The 17,634-nt window shown below is 41.4% G+C and overlaps 1 protein-coding gene across 1 annotated transcript in view; it reads right to left on the minus strand.

The window, feature by feature from the left end:
• Positions 1–16,431: 16,431 nt before the first annotated feature.
• CD53 (CD53 molecule) overlaps positions 16,432–17,634 on the minus strand; it is a 31,515-nt gene continuing 30,312 nt past the window's right edge. Inside the window, exon 8 of the mRNA XM_081218295.1 lies at positions 16,432–17,279. Coding sequence (XP_081074421.1) covers positions 17,208–17,279 — 72 coding nt within the window. The 3' untranslated portion in view covers positions 16,432–17,207. The remainder of the gene's footprint in view (positions 17,280–17,634) is intronic.

Below are 17,634 nucleotides of genomic sequence, written 5' to 3' on the forward strand. Positions count from 1 at the left end.
TGGATTATTTGTCCATTGGTGAAAGTGGGGTGTTAATGTCCCCTACTATGAATGTGTTACTATCGATTTCTCCTTTTATGGCTGTTAGTGTTTGCCTTATGTATTGATGTGCTCCTATGTTGGGTGCATAAATATTAACAATTGTTTTATCTTCTTCTTGGAACGTTCCCTTGATCATTTTGTAGTGTCCTTCTTTGTCTCTTCTAATAATCTTTTTTTAAGTCTATTTTGTCTAATATGAGAATTGTTACTCCAGCTTTATTTTGGTTTCCAGTTTCATGGAATATCTTTTTCCATCCCCTTACTTTCAGTCTGTATGTATCTCTAGGTCTGAAGTGGGTCTCTTGTAGACAGAATATATATGGGTCTTGTTTTTCTATCCATTCAGCCAATCTGTGTCTTTTGGTGGGAGCATTTAGTCCATTTACATTTAACGTAATTATCGATATGTGTGTTCTTATTCCCATTTTCTTAATTGTTTTGGGTTCCTTTTTGTAGGGCTTTTCCTTCTCTTGTGTTTCTTGTGTAGAGAATTTCCTTTAGTATTTGTTGTAAAGCTGGTTTGGTGGTGCTGAACTCTCTCAGCTTTTGCTTGACTGTAAAGATTTTAATTTCTTCATGAAATCTGAATGAGATCCTTGCTGTGTAGAGTAATCTTGGTTGCTGGTTTTTCTCCTTCATCACTTTAAATAAGTCCTACCAGTCCCTTCTGGCTTGCAGAGTTTCTCCTGAAAGATCAGCTGTTAACGTTATGGGGATACGCTTGTGTGTTATTTGTTGTTTTTCCCTTGCTGCTTTTAATATGTTTTCTTTGTATTTAATTTTTGACAGTTTGATTAGTATGTGTCTTGGCATATTTCTCCTTGGATTTATTCTGTATGGGAGTCTCTGTGCTTCCTGGACTTGATTAACTATTTCCTTTCCCATATTGGGGAAGTTTTCAATTATAATCTCTTCAAATATTTTCTCAGTCCCTTTCTTTTTCTCTTCTTCTTCTGGAAACCCTATAATTCGAATGTTGGTGTGATAAATGTTGTCCCAGAGTTCTCTGAGACTGTCCTCAGTTCTTTTCATTCTTTATTCTTTATTCTGCTCTGCAGTAGTTATTTGCAATATTTTATTTTTCAGGTCACTTATCCATTCTTTTGCCTCAGTTATTCTGCTATTGATCCCATCTAGAGTATTTTTAATTTCATTTATTGTATTGTTCATCATTGCTTTTTTCCTCTTTCGTTCTTCTAGGTCCTTGTTAAATGTTTCTTGCATTTTGTCTTTTATATTTCCAATATTTTGGATCATCTTTACTATCATTATTCTGAATTCTTTTTCAGGTAGACTGCCTATTTCCTCTTCTTTTGTTAGGTCTGGTGGGTATTTATCTTGCTCATTCATCTGCTGTGTGTTTTTCTGTCTTCTTATTTTGCTTATCTTACTGAGTTTGGGGTCTCCTTTTTGCAGGCTGCAGGTTCGTAGTTCCCGTTGTTTTTGGTGTCTGTCCCCAGTAGCTAAATATGGTTCAGTGGGTTGTGTAGGTTTCCTGGTGCAGGGTACTAGTGCCTGTGTTCTGGTGGATGAGGCTGGATCTTAACTTTCGGCTGGGCAGGTCCACATCTGGTGGTGTGTTTTGGGGTGTCTGTGGACTTATTATGATTTTAGGCATCCTCTCTTCTAATTGGTGGGGTTGTGTTCCTGTCTTGCTAGTTGTTTGGCATAGAATGTCCAGCACTGTAGCTTGCTGGTTGTTGAGTGGAGCTGAGGGCTGGTGTTGAGGTGGGCATCTCTGGAAGATTTTCACCGTTTGATATTATGTGGAGCTGGGAGGTCTCTTGTGGACCAGTGTGCTGAAGTTGGCTCTCCCAACTCAGAGGCACAGCACTGACTCCTGTCTGAAGAACCAAAAGCCTTTCATCTACACAGCTCAGAACAAAAGGGAGAAAAAGTAGAAAGAATGAAAGAAAGAAAGAAGGAAAGAGAGAAAGAAAGAAGGGAGGCAGTCGGTCAGAGCACCGGGAGAGGACTGGAGTTGGCGGCGTAAACACAGCCTGAAGGGGTTAGGGCACCACGACTGGCCGGGAGGGAGTCTGGGAAAATGTCTGGACCTGCCGAAGAGGCAAGACACTTTTTCTTCCCTCTTTGTTCCCTGGTGCACAAGGAGAGGAGGTTAACAGTGCTGTTAAAGGAGCTCCAGAGATGGGCGCAAGCCACGGCCAAAAGCGTGGAACCCAGAGACGGGTGTGGGAAGCTGAGGCTGCTCCTGCCGCCACCAAGAGGCCTGTGTGTGGGTGCAGGTCACTGTCCACGCCCACTTTCCGGGGAGCCTGTGCAGCCCGCCACTGCCAGGGTCCCGGGATCCAGGGACGGCTTCCCAGGAGAGCACACCGAGCGCCTCAGGCTGGTGCAACGTCTCAACGGCCTCTGCCGCCGCAGGCTCACCCTGCACTCCGTATCCCTCCCTCCCCCTGGCCTGAGTGAACCAGAGTCCCCGAGGCAGCTTCTCCTTTAACCCCGTCCTGTCTGTGCAAAGAACAGATGCCCTCCAGCGGCCTACACGCAGAGGTGGGGCCAAATCCAAAGCTGAGACCCAGGAGCTGTGAGAATAAAGAAGAGAAAGGGAAATCTCTCCCAGCAGTCTCAGAAGCAGTGGATTAAAGCTTCACAATCAACTCGATGTACCCTGCAGCTGTGGAATACATGAATAGACAACGAATCATCCCAAATTGAGGAGGTGGACTTTGAGAACAAGATTTATGATTTTTTTCCCCTTTTCCTCTTTTTGTGAATGTGTATGTATATGCTTCTGTGTGAGATTTTGTCTGTATAGATTTGCTTCCACCATTTGTGCCAGGGTTCTATCTGTCCGTTTTTTACTATGTATTTTTTATTGTAATAACTCTATTATATTTTATCATACTTAATTCTATTTTACTTTATCTTCTCTCTTTTTTTCTACCTTCCCTCCTTCCTCCCTCCCTCCTTTCTTTCTTTCTTTCTTTCTACTTCTACTACTTCTTTCTTTCTACATTTCTCCCTTTTATTCTGAGCCGTGTAGATGAAGGGCTCTGGGTGCTGAAGCCCGGAGTCAGTGCTGTGCCTCTGAGGAGGGAGAGCCAACTTCAGGACACTGGTCCACAAGAGACCTCCCAGCTACACATAATATCAAATGGTGAAAATCTCCCAGAGATCTCCATCTCAACACCAGCACCCAGAATCACTCAACGACCAGCAAGCTACAGTGCTGGACACCCTATGCCAAACAACTAACAAGACAGGAACACAACCCCACCCATTAGCAGAGAGGCTGCCTAAAATCATAATAAGTCCACAGATACCCCAAAACACACCACCAGACGTGGACCTGCCCACCAGAAAGATAAGATCCAGCCTCATCCACCAGAACACAGGCACTTGTCCCCTGCACCAGGAAACCTACACAACCCACTGAACCAAATTTAGCTACTGGGGACAGACACCAAAAACAATGGGAATTACAAACCTGCAGCCTGCAAAAAGGAGACCCCAAACACAGTAAGATAAGCAAAATGAGAAGACAGGAAAACACACAGGAGGTGCAGGAGCAAGATAAAAACCCACTAGACCTAACAAATGAAGAGGAAATAGATGGTCTACCTGAAAAACTATTCAAAATAATAATAGTAAAGATGATACAAAATCTTGGAAATAGAATAGACAAAATGCAAGAAACAGTTAACAAGAACCTAGAAGAATTAATGGTGAAGCAAGCAACGATGAGCAACACAATAAATGAAATTAAAAATACTCTAGATGGGCTCAACAGCAGAATAACTGAGGCAGAAGAATGCATAAGTCATGCAGAAGTTAAAATAGTGAAAATAACTGCTGCAAGGCAAAATAAAAAATAAGAATGAAAAGAACTGAGGACAGTCTCAGAGACCTCTGGGACAACATTAAATGCACCAACATTCGAATTTTAGAGGTTTCAGAAGAAGAAGAGAAAAAGAAAGGGACTGAGCAAATATTTGAAGAGATTATGGATGAAAACTTCCCTAATATGGGAAAGGAAATAGTTAATCAAGTACAGGAGGCACAGAGAGTCCCATACAAAATAAATCCAAGGAGAAATATGCCAAGACACATATTAATCAAACTGTCAAAAATTAAACACAAAGAAAACATATTAAAAGCAGCAAGGGAAAAACAACAAATAACACACAAGGGAATCCCCATAAGGTTAACAGCTGATCTTTCAGCAGAGAGTCTACAAGCCAGAAGAGAGTGGCAGGACATATTTAAAGTGATGAAGGAGACAAAGCTGCAACCAAGATTACTCTACACAGCAAGGATCTCATTCAGATTTCATGGAGAAATTAAAACCTTTACAGTCAAGCAAAAGCTGACAGAGTTCAGCACCACCAAACCAGCTTTACAACAAATGCTATAGGAACTTGTCTAGGCAAGAAACACAACAGAAGGAAAATACATACAATAACGAACCCAAAACAATTAAGAAAATGGGAATAAGAACATACATATCGATAATTACCTTAAATGTAAATGGACGAAATGTTCCCACCAAAAGACACAGATTGGCTGAATGGATAGAAAAACAAGACCCATATATATTCTGTCTACAAAAGACCCACTTCAGACCTAGAGACACATACAGACTGAAAGTAAGGGCATGGAAAAAGATTCCATGCAAATAGAAATCAAAGAAAGCTGGAGTAGCAATTCTCATATCAGACAAAATAGACTTTAAAATAAAGACTATTAGAAGAGACAAAGAAGGCCACTACATAATGATCTAGGGATTGATCCAAGAAGAATATATAACAATGGAAAATAATTATGCACCCAACATAGGAGCACCTCAATACATAAGGCAAATACTAACGGCCATAAAAGCAGAAATCGACACTAACACAATCATACTAGGGGACTTTAACACCCGACTTTCACCAATGGACAGATCATCCAAAATGAAAATGAAAAAGGAAACACAAGCTTTAAATGATACAGTAAACAAGATGGACTTAATTGATATTTATAGGACATTCCATCCAAAAACAACAGAATACACATTTTTTTCAAGTGCTCATGGAACATTCTCCAGGATAGATCATATCTTGGGTTACAAATCAAGCCTTGGTAAATTTAAGAAAATTGAAATTGTATCAAGTATCTTTTCCAATCACAATGCTATGAGACTAGATATCAATTACAGGAAAAGATCTGTGAAAAATACAAACACATGGAGGCTAAACAATACCCTGCTCAATAACGAAGTGATCACTGAAGAAATCAAAGAGGAAATAAAAAAATACCTAGAAACAAATGACAATGGAGACACTACAAGCCAATACCTATGGGATACAGCAAAAGCAGTTCGAAGAGGGAAGTTTATAGCAATACAATCCCACCTTAAGAAACAGGAAGCATCTCGAGTAAACAACCTGACCCTGCACCTTAAGCAATTAGAGAAAAAAGAACAAAAAAACCCCAAAGTTAGCAGAAGGAAAGAAATCATAAAGATCAGAAATAAATGAAAAAGAAATGAGGGAAACGATAGCAAAGATCAATAAAACTAAAAGCTGGTTCTTTGAGAAGATAAACAAAATTGATAAACCATTAGCCAGACTCATCAAGAAAAAAAGGGAGAAGACTCAAATTCATAGAATTAGAAATGAAAAAGTAGAAGTAACAACTGACACTGCAGAAATACAAAAGATCATGAGAGATTACTACAAGCAACTCTATGCCAATAAAATGGACAACCTGGAAGAAATGGACAAATTCTTCGAAATGCACAATGTGCCAAGACTGAATCAGGAAGAAATAGAAAATATGAACAGACCAATCACAAGCACTGAAATTGAAACAGTGATTAAAAATCTTCCCACAAACAAAAGACCATGAGCAGATGGCTTCACAGGCGAATTCTATCAAACATTTAGAGAAGAACTAACACCTATCCTTCTCAAACTCTTCCAAAATATAGCAGAGGGAGGAACACTCCTAAACTCATTCTATGAGGTCACCATCACCTTGATACCAAAACCGGAAAAGGATGTCACAAAGAAAGAAAACTACAGGCCAATATCACTGATGAACATAGAAAGAAAAATAGTCAACCAAATACTAGCAAACAGAATCCAACAGCACATTAAAAGGATCATACACAATGATCAAGTTGAGTTTATTTCAGGAATGCAAGGATTCTTCAATATACACAAATCAATCAACGTGATACACCATTTTAAAAAATTGAAGGAGAAAAACCATATGATCATCTCAATAGATGCAGAGAAAGCTTTTGACAAAATGCAACACCCATTTATGATAAAAAAAAAACCCTGCAGAAAGTAGGCATAGAGGGAACTTTCCTCAACATAATAAAGGCCATATATGACAAACCCACAGCCAACAGCATCATCAATGGTGAAAAACTGAAACCATTTCCACTAAGATCAGGAACAAGACAAGGCTGCCCACTCTCAGCACTCTTATTCAACGTAGTGTTGGAAGTTCTACCCACAGCAATCAGAGAAGAAAAGGAAATAAAAGTAATCTAAATTGGAAAAGAAGAAGTAAAGCTGTCACTGTTTGCAGATGACATGATACTATACATGGAGAATCCTAAAGATGCTACCAGAAAACTACTAGAGCTAATCAATGAATTTGGTAAAATAGCAGGATACAAAATTAATGCACAGAAATCTCTGGCATTGTTGTACACTAATGATGAAATATCTGAAAGGAAATCAAGAAAACACTCCCATTTACCATTGCAACAAAAATAATAAAATATCTAGGAACAAACCTATGTAAGGAGAAAAAAGACTTGTATGCAGAAAATTATAAGACACTGATGAAAGAAATTAAAGATGATATAAATAAATGGAGAGATATACCATGTTCCTGGATTGGAAGAATCAATATTGTGAAAATGACTCTACTACCCAAAGCAATCTACAGATTCAATGCAATCCCTATCAAAGTACCACTGGCATTTTTCACAAAAGTAGAAAAAAAATTTCAAAATTTGTTTGGAAAAACATAAGACCCCGAATAGCCAAAGCAATCTTGAGAACGAAAAACGGAGCTGGAGGAATCAGGCTCCCTGACTTCAGACTATACTACAAAGCTACAGTAATCAAGACAGTATGGTACTGGCACAAAAACAGAAAGATAGATCAATGGAACAGGATAGAAAGTCCAGAGATAAAGCCACGCACATATGGTCACCTTATCTTTGATAAAGGAGGCAGGAATGTACAGTGGAGAAAGAAGAGCCTCTTCAATAAGTGGTACTGGGAAAACTGGACAGGTACATGTAAAAGTATGAGATTAGATCACTCACTAACACCATACACAAAAATAAGCTCAAAATGGATTAAAGACATAAATGTAAGGCCAGAAACTATCAAACTCTTAGTGGAAAACGTGGGCAGAACACTCTATGACATAAATCACAACAAGATCCTTTTTGACCCACCTCCTAGAGAAATGGAAATAAAAACAGAAATAAACAAATGGGACCTGATGAAATTTCAAACTTTTGCACAGCAAAGGAAACCATGAACAAGACCAAAAGACAACCCTCAGAATGCGAGAAAATATTTGCTAATGAAGCAACTGACAAAGGATTAATCTCCAAAATTTATAAGCAGCTCATGCAGCTCAATAGCAAAAAAACAAACAACCCAATCTAAAAATGGGCAGAAGACCTAAATAGACATTTCTCCAAAGAAGATATACAGACTGCCAACAAACACATGAAAGAATGTTCAACATCATTAATCATTAGAGAAATGCAAGTCAAAACTACAATGAGATATCACCTCACACCAGTCAGAATGGCCATCATCAAAAAATCTACAAACAATAAATGCTGGAGAGGGTGTGGAGAAAAGGGAACACTCTTGCACTGCTGGTGGGAATGTGAACTGGTACAGCCACTATGGAGATCAGTATGGAGGTTCCTTAAAAAACTACAAATAGAACTACCATATGACCCAGCAATCCCACTACTGGGCATATACCCTGAGAAAACCATAATTCAAAAAGAGACATGTACCAAAATGTTCATTGCAGCTCTATTTACAATAGCCCAGAGATGGAAACAACCTAAGTGTCCATCATCATATGAATGGATAAAGAAGATGTGGCACATATATACAATGGAATATTACTCAGCCATAAAAAGAAACGAAATTGAACTATTTGTAATGAGTTGGATAGACCTAGCGTCTGTCATACAGAGTGAAGTAAGTCTGAAAGAGAAAGACAAATATCGTATGCTAACACATATATATGGAAGTTAAGAAAAAAAATGTCGTAAAGAACCTAGGGGTAAAACAGGAATAAAGACACATACCTACTTGAGCATGGACTTGAGGATAATGGGGAGGGGGAAGGGTAAGCTGTGACAAAGCGAGAGAGAGGCATGGACATATATACACTACCAAGCGTAAGGTAGATAGCTAGTGGGAAGCAGTGGTCAGCACAGGGAGATCAGCTGGGTGCTTTGTGACTGCCTGGAGGGATGGGATAGGGAGGGTGGGAGGGAGGGAGATGCAAGAGGGAAGGGATATGGGAACAGATGTGTATGTATAACTGATTCACTTTGTTATAAAGCAGAAACTAATAAAAAATAGTGGGGGTAGAGCAGTAAAACAGAAAAAAAAGAAGGCAGGGAGGGAGGGAGGGAAGGAGGGGGAGGGAAGGAGGGAGGGAAGGAAGGAAGGAAGGAATGAAAGAAAGAAAGAAAGAAAGAAAGGAGGGAGGGAAGGAGGGAGGGAGGAAGGAAGGAGGGAAGGAAGGAAAGAAAGAAAGAAAGAATATGAAGTAAAATAAAATAAATTAAATAAATTAAAGTTATTAAAATAAAAAATAATTATTAAGAAAAAAAATTTTTTTAAGAAAAAGAAAAAAAAAACAGACGGATAGAACCTTAGGACAAATGGTGGAAGCAAAGCTATACAGACAAAATCTCACACAGAAGCATACACATACACACTCACAAAAAGAGGAAAAGGGGAAAAAATCATAAATCTTGCTCTCAAAGTCCACCTCCTCAATTTGGGATGATTCGTTGTCTATTCATGTATTCCACAGATGCAGGGTACATCAAGTTGATTGTGGAGCTTTAATTTGCTGCTTCTGAGACTGCTGGGAGAGATTTCCCTTTCTCTTCTTTGTTCTCACAGCTCCCGGGCCCCGCCTCTGTGTGTAGGTCGCTGTAGGGTGTCTGTTCTTTGATCAGACAGGACGGGGTTAAAGGAGCAGCGGCTTCTGGGATTCTGGCTCACTCAGGCCAGCGGGAGGGAGGGGTACGGAGTGCGGGGCGAGCCTGCGGTGGTAGAGGCTGGCATGACGTTGCACCAGCCTGAGGCGCACCGTGCGTTCTTCTGGGGAAGTTGTTCCTGGATCCTGGGACCCTGGCAGTGGCGGGCTGCACAGGCTCCCTGGAAGCGGGGTGTGGATAGTGACCTGTGCTCGCACACAGGCTTCTTGGTGGTGGCAGCAGCAGTCTTAGCATCTCATGCCCGTCTCTGGGGTCCGCACTTTTAGCCACGGCTCGCGCCCGTCTCTGGAGCTCCTTTAAGCAGCGCTCTTAATCCCCTCTCCTCGTGCACCAGGAAACAAAGAGGGAAGAAAAAGTCTCTTGCCTCCTCGGCAGGTCCAGACTTTTTCCCGGACTCCCTCCTGGCTAGCTGTGGTGCACTAACACCTGCAAGCTGTGTTCATGCCGCCAACCCCAGTCCTCTCCCTGCGCTCCGAACGAAGCTCGAGCCTCAGCTCCCAGCCCCGCCTGCCCCGGCGGATGAGCAGACAAGCCTCTCGGGCTAGTGAGTGCCGGTCGGCACCGATCCTCTGTGCGGGAATCTCCCCGCTTTGCCCTCCTCAGCCCTGTTGCTGCGCTCTCCTCCGTGGCTCCGAAGCTCCCCCCTCCGCCACCCACAGTCTCCGCCCTTGAAGGGGCTTCCTAGTGTGTAGAAACCTTTCCTCCTTCACAGCTCTTTCCCACTGGTGCAGGTCCGGTCCCTATCCTTTTGTCTCTCTTTATTCTTTTTTCTTTTGCCCTACCCAGGTAGGTGGGGACTTTCTTGCCTTTTGGGAGGTCTGAGGTCTTCTGCCAGCCTTCAGTAGGTGTTCTGTAGGAGTTGTTCCACGTGTAGATGTATTTCTGATGTATCTGTGGGGAGGAAGGTGATCTCCGTGTCTTACTCTTCTGCCATCTTCCCCTCCCTATATCTTCCTTAATTTCTATTTCTGCTAATTTATTGCTAGTGTATAGGAATGCAAGAGATTTCTGTGCATTAATTTTGTATCCTGCAACTTTACTAAATTCATTGACTAGCATCAGTAGTTTTCTGGTGACATCGTTAGGATTTTCTATGTATAGTATCATGTCATCTGCAAACAGTGACATTTTACTTCTTTTCCAATTTGTATTCCTTTTATTTCTTTTTCTTCTCTGTTTTCCATGGCTAGGATTTCCAAAACTATGTTGAATAAGGGTCAAGAGTGGATATCCTTGTCTTGTTCCTGATCTTAGAGGAAATGCTTTCAATTTTTCACCATTGAGAATGATGTTTGCTGTGGGTTTGTCATATATGGCCTTTATTATGTTGAGGTAGGTTCCCACTATGCCCACTTTCTGGTGAGTTTTTATCATAAATGGGTGTTGAATTTTGTCAAAAGCTTTTTCTGCACCTATTGAGATTATCATATGGTTTTTATCCTTCAATTTGTTAATATGGTGTATACGTTGTTTGATTTGCATATAGTGAAGAATCCTTGCATTCCTGGGATAAACCCCACTTGATCATGGTGTATGATCCTTTTAATGTGCTGCTGGATTCTGTTTGCTAGTATTTTGTTGAGGATTTTTGCATCTATATTCATCACTGATATTGGTCTGTAATTTTCTTTTTTTGTAGTGTCTTTGTCTGGTTTTGGTATCAGTGTGATGGTGGCCTCATAGTTTGAGTTTGGGAGTGGTCCTCCCTCTGCTACATTTTGGAAGAATTTGAGGATAGGTGTTAGGTCTTCTCTAAATGTCTGATAGAATTCTCCTGTGAAGCTATCTGGTCCTGGACTTTTGTTTGCTGGAAGATTTTTAATCACAGTCTCAATTTCAGTGATTGTGATTGGTCTGTTTATATTTTCTATTTCTTCCTGGTTCGGTCTGGGAAGTTTGTGTTTTTCTGTGAATTTGTCCATTTCTTCCAGGTTGTCCATTTTATTGGCATATAGTTGCTTGTAGTAATCTCTCATGATCCTTTGTATTTCTGTAGTGTCAATTGTTACTTCTCCTTTTTCATTTCTAATTCTATTTTTCTGAGTCTTCTCCCTTTTTTTTTCTTGATGAGTCTCGTTAAAGGTTTATAAATTTTGTTTATCTTTTCAAAGAACCGGCTTTTTGTTTCATTGATCTTTGCTACTGCTTCCTTTGTTTCTATTTCATTTATTTCTCCACTAATTTTTATGATTTCTTTCCTTCTACTAACTTTGGATTTTGTTTGTTCTTCTTTCTCTAGTTCCTTTAGGTGTAAGTTTAGATTGTTTATTTGAGATTTTTCTCATATCTTGAGGTAGGATTGTATTGCTATAGACTTCCCTCTTAGGACTGCTTTTGCTGCATCCCAGAGGTTTTGGATGGTTGTGTTTTCTTTGTCATTTGTCTCTAGGTATTTTTGGATTTCCTCTTTGATTTCTTCAGTGATCTCTTCATTGTTTAGTAACATATTGTTTAGCCTCCAAGTGTTTGTGTTTTTTATGCGTTTTTCCCCCCTGTAATTGATTTGTAATCTCATAGCATTGTGGTCAGTAAAGATGCTTGATAAGATTTCAATTTTCTTAAATTTACCGAGGCTGGATTTGTGACCCAAGGTGTGATCTATCCTGGAGAATGGTCAGTGTGCACTTGAGAAGAAAGTGTAATCCGCTGTTTTCGGATGGAATGGGCTATAAATATCAATTAAATCTATCTAGTCTACTGTGTTATTTAAAGCTTGTGTTTCCTTTTTCATATTCTGTTTGGATGATCTGTCCATTGGTGTAAGTGAGGTGTTAAAGTCCCCCACTATTATTGTGTTACTGTCAATCTCCTCTTTTATAGCTGTTAGCAGTTGCTTATGTATTGAGGTGCTCCTATGTTGGGTACATATATATTTAAGGTTGTTATATCTTCTTCTTGGATTGATCCCTTGATCATTATGTAGTGTCCTTCTTTGTCTCTTGTAATAGTCTTTATTTTAAAGTCCCTTTTTTCTGATATGAGAATTGCTATTCCAGCTTTCTTTTGATTTCTATTTGCATGGAATATCTTTTTCCATCCCCTTACTTTCAGTCTGTATGTGTCCTTAGGTCTGAAGTGGGACTCTTGTACACAGCATACCTACAAGTCTTGTGTTTGTATCCATTCAGGGAGCCTGTGTCTTTTGGTTGGAGCATTTAATCCATTCACATTTAAGGTAATTATTGATATGTATGTTCCTAGTACCATTTTCTTAATTGTTTTGGGTTTGTTTTTGTAAGTCCTTTTCTTCTCTTGTGTTTCCCACTTAGAGAAGTTCCTTTAGCATTTGTTGTATAGCTAGTTTGGTGGTGCTGAATTCTCTTAGCTTTTTCTTGTCTGTAAAGCTTTTTATTTCTCTGTCGAATCTGAATGAGATCCTTGCTGGGTAGACTAATCTTGGTTGTAGGTTCTTCCCTTTCATCACTTTAAACATATCCTGCCACTCTATTCTGGACTGCAGAGTTTCTGCTGAAAAATCAGTTGATAACATTATGGGGTTTCCCTTGTCTGTTATTTGTTGCTTTTCCCTTGCTGCTTTTAATATTTCTTTGAATTTAACTTTTGTTAGTTTGATTAATAGGTATCTCGACATGTTTCTCCTTGGATTTATCCTGTGTGGGATTCTCTGCCCTTCCTGGACTTGGGTGGCTACTTCCTTTCCCATGTTAGGAAAGTTTTCAACTATAATCTCTTCAAGTGTTTTCTCAGGTCTTTTCTCTCTTTCTTCTTCTTCTGGGACCCCTATAATTCGAATGTTGGTTCATTTAATGTGGTTGCAGAAGTCTCTGTGACTGTCCTCATTTCTTTTCATTCTTTTTTCTTTTTTCTGCTCCTAGGCAGTTATTTCCACCATTCTATCTTCCAGCTCACTCATTCATTCTTCTCCCTCAATTATTCTGCTATTGATTCCTTCTAGTGTATTTTTCATTTCAATTATTGTGTTGTTCATCACTGATTGTTTGTTCTTTAGTTCTTCTAGGTCCTTGTTATACATTTCTTGTATTTTCTTGACCCATGCCTCCATTCTATATCTGAGATTTTGGATCATCTTTACTATCATTACTCTGAATTCTTTTTCAGGTAGATTGCCTATTTCCTCTTCATTTATTTGGTCTTGCAGGCTTTTGCCTTGCTCCTCTATCTGTAACATATTTCTCTGTCATCTCACTTTTGTTGATAGGTGGGGTATGTTCCTGTCTTGCTGCTCGTTTGGCTTGTGGCAACCAACACTGGAGTTTGCAGTCAGTTGGGTGGAGCTGGGTCTTGGTGCCAAGGTGAGGATCTCTGTGAGAACTCACAGAGATTAATGTTGCCTGGTGTCTGAAGTTCTCTGTTAGTCCAATGCTCCCACCACAGGGGCTCAGGCCCAACCTCCAGCCTGGAAACTAAGATCCCACAAGCCATGAAGTGCAGCAAAAAGGAACAAAAAAGAAAAACAGACAACAAACAAAAAAGAGCAGAACAATAACAAAGAATAAAAAATAAAATAAAATTAGAAAAATAAAAAATATATTAGAAAAAATAAAAATAAAAATGAAACAACAAAACACAATAGCCAAAAATTTTTTTTAACTTAAGACAATTTTTAAATTAAAAAATTAAAATTCCCTTGTGCCTCTGCTATCAGTTTCATTGCCCCCACAGTGAGCTACATCCAACCCCTGTCTCCCCAGGAGGGCCTCGAATACCTTTAGGTAGTTATCTGTACCCTCTCTGTCAGCCCCACCTTTGCGTGTGTTTCTTTCACCTGTGTCTGCTCTTGAAGCTGACCCAGAGCACACGTGCTTGTGCAAGCCAGCTTGGGTGCAGGCTTCCATGTGTGTGTCCACAGGGGCCATCACAGCTTGAGGAGGCTTTGGAGAATGGCAGTGCTCGGCCTGCCTGGACCCTCACAGCCCTAGGAGGGGCTTTGTCAGGGGCAGCACATGGGCCACCAGGGCCTGCGCAGCCTTTGTAGGTTTTGTGGGGGACAGTCCTCAGGTCCACCAGGACTCAAGCAGCCCCCAGAAGCCCTGGGGGGTGTTGTACTTGGGTCCATTGGGATCCGAGAAGCCAGAGGAGGCCTCAGCAGGGGCAGGGCTCAGGTATGGGACCTATATGGCCTGAAGAGACCTCCATGAGGTTAGGGCTCAGGCCCAGCACCATAGCAGGCTTGCTGGGGCCTGAGTGGTGGGGGGAAACCCTGGTTTGAAGGGTGGTTGAGCCTGCTTAGGTGTGTGCCCCTGCCACTGCCCAAGGAGGCCAGGCTGGTGGGCAGAGAATGGTGTTGCAATGGTGGCCTTGCCCTCTGCGCGCCACTCAACAATTGTGCCCCACTTCCCTGGTGGCCTGGGCCTCCTACACCAACCTTCCTGGCTGTGGAACCCTTCCCCCCTGCCACCCCAGGTCATCTCCCCACCTCCCACAGTGGTCCCCTCCCTGGGCCCACCCTCCAAACCCCACTGTCCAGCACCCAGCCCTTCTCCCCACCAGGAGACACACATCCCAGGCTGGGGCATGTAGGGGCCTGGCACAGACCACACACACAGGCCCCACCCCGTCCCTCCCCCCACAGACCTTTGCAGGGCACCCCTCTGAACCCCCACCCCTTGAAGGTCCCCCCTGTCCCTGCTGATCCCCCTGCCAGTAGTGGGTCCCCCTGAGTGCTGAAACCTCTCTTCTCCCCAAGCCCCTCCCCCTAGGGGTGCCAGCCCTGTCCCATCTCCATCACTCTTCCCTCCCTCCTTCCCTCTTTCCTTCCCTCCCATGTCCCACCAAGCTGCACACGGACCCCTCCTGTCCGCCAGGTGTCCAAGTTTCCCCATCAAAACCCAGCAGGTGCTCTGGAAGAACTATTCTGATGCACCCCTGCTGTACCTGTGAGGAGATGAAAACTCCACTTTCTCCCACTCTGCCATCTTGACCCAGGGTTCGAAAGTCTCCTGATTATATTTATGTTTTAGAAATATTATTTTGGCTACTGTATGGAGAAAAGCTTAGATGGGGTCAATAGTAGGTACTAGGAGAACAGATAGTAGACAACTGAAGGAATATAGGCAAGAAATGAAATGGGGAGAGTGGATGAATTAGGTATTTTGTAGCTGAATCCTTAGAACTTTATGACTGACTGGAGGTTGGGAGTGAAGGGCAGGCTAGAGGTAGGACAAAGCCCTGGTTTCTGGCTACGGCAACCAGAAGGTGGTCTTATCACTCACTGATATGGGGGAACAAAGGAGAGAAACAGGCTTGGAAGATATAATAAGTTTTATTTTGTGCATGTTGAATGTGAGACATGTTTGATACTTGTGATAATCATGAGAATGTCTCCTTTGCTACTTTGCCTCAGGAAAGTGCAAAAGATATATTTTTCCCTATAAACTACTATGAATTTGATCAATTTTCCTAAAAGGAAGTTGGAGATCCTACACAAATCTTTGAGAATAGAAACCAATTCTGTCACCCCTTTCTTTAATTTCTCTACATTTGACTCTGTATTAGATGTGGCCTGATCTTTTGCTTTCAAAGTATGGTTATCATATAGACAATTAAATTTAGCTTCTCCTGACCCCACAAACATGGTGTAGTTGACCACCTCTAAGATAGCCTCCAGTGATCTCCACCCCATAGTATCTACACAGTTGTGTAATTTCCTCCCCTTGAGTTTGAACTTTTCAACTTTCTTCTAAGGAATAGTATACAGCAGGACTGATGTGATGGCACTTCTGAGTTAGGTTGTAAAAGGAGTGTATGACTTGTTTTGGGTGCTGTATTTCATGCTGTCTCTTGAATACCTTGCTATGGGGAGAATCAGATTCCATGTCATAAGGCAGTGCTATGGAAAGGTGCATGTGGCAAAGAACTGATGCCTATCAGGAACCATATGAGAACTTGGAAGTGTATCCTCTTCTAGCTGAGACTTGAGATGACTGCAGCTGACATCTTGATTGTAGTCATGTGAGAGTTCACGAGCCAGAATCACCCAATAAAGCTGCTCCCAGATTCATGATCAACAAAAACTGTCAGATAATAAATGTTCATTGTTCTCAGTGACAAGTTTTAGAGTAATTCATTATGCAGCAATAGATAACTAATATCCCTAACTTGCTGGCAGGGCAATCAGGCTGAGTCATGGAAATTATATTTGAGACAAAAGAATGAGAATGTAATGACTGACAGAGCATAAGCTATTTTATTTATTGAAGAATTAAAATAGTACATTAACAAAACCTTATCTGAAAGAGAAATAACACCAGAACTCTTTTGAATATGATTATCACCTAAACCACCAGAAATACCTATCCTGCTGAATTCCTTCATTGCTATGTAAATCAAAGGCTAAGAGATTGGCTGAAATCAGGGAGTGAGTGATTGGATAGTTTATCTTGGAAAGACTTAGATGAATCAATAAGACCCTTTAAGAAATTGAAATGAAACCTAACCTTTGGAGAAAGGGTACTCTGTCATTCCTGTAGCCAAGGCCCCCAGTCAAAAGGAAACAGAGGATTGTGACAATGATCCAGTGAACCTGGCCCCAGAGCTCCCTTAAGCTTATCTCTTGGTTGACTTTGGAGAGTGGACTGGGCAAGATTTAGAGGCCAGAGACTTGTTTGACAATGGGAAGATGCAAAAACTCAAGCTGCGGACCCATCCTTTGATCTTGAGCCATTGGTACAACAGGTTCTCTTGGACTTTCATGTCTGACAAATGCTCAGTTATTAATGAGTGACAAGGCTGCTGCCATGAATGGTAAAGGATTGTCTTGTTATCTGAGATGGGAAGTGCCTGACCAACACCCTCTTCTCTGGTTGTATGGGACAACAGGGAAGAGATGGGAGGGGGACAAAGGTACCAGTTCAGGAGGTGGTCATTTAGGGCTTCATGTTACAAGTTGTTTTGGATTTCCAGTGATGAACAAGTCTCTCCAACACAAGGCAGCCTCAGGTCATAATCCTAGGACCTGGCTGGTTTTGTCAATCTGGCAGTTCAACGTCAGTGCAAAGGACATCCCCAATACCTGAGGAAAGAGTTGGGAAAATGTGAGGTCTTTACGGATGGAAACATCTCACCCACAGTCCCTGGAATCAGTCTCAGAGAAAAGGAAATTGTCCATCACACTGAGACTACCCTTCCTACTATCACTTCTAATTCTTTCTCAGGAGTTTTCTCCTTTAGCTTTAGAATGGCAGTGGGGAGACAAGTGGGGGTAATGATGGCAACACAGTAGAGTATAAAGTGTTGGGACATCTTTTGTCTCCTTAAGAAATCACAGAAATCCTGCTGCTGGTATAATCAAGCTCTGCACAGGTCAACACTTTGTGCAGCGAGTGATCTCTACCCTTGCCTTAGGCCTCCTTGGTTTTCAAGTAGAG

This window comes from Mesoplodon bidens (assembly GCF_964165515.1).
Source record: "Mesoplodon bidens genome assembly, chromosome: 2".
NCBI classification, from domain to species: domain Eukaryota; kingdom Metazoa; phylum Chordata; class Mammalia; order Artiodactyla; family Ziphiidae; genus Mesoplodon; species Mesoplodon bidens.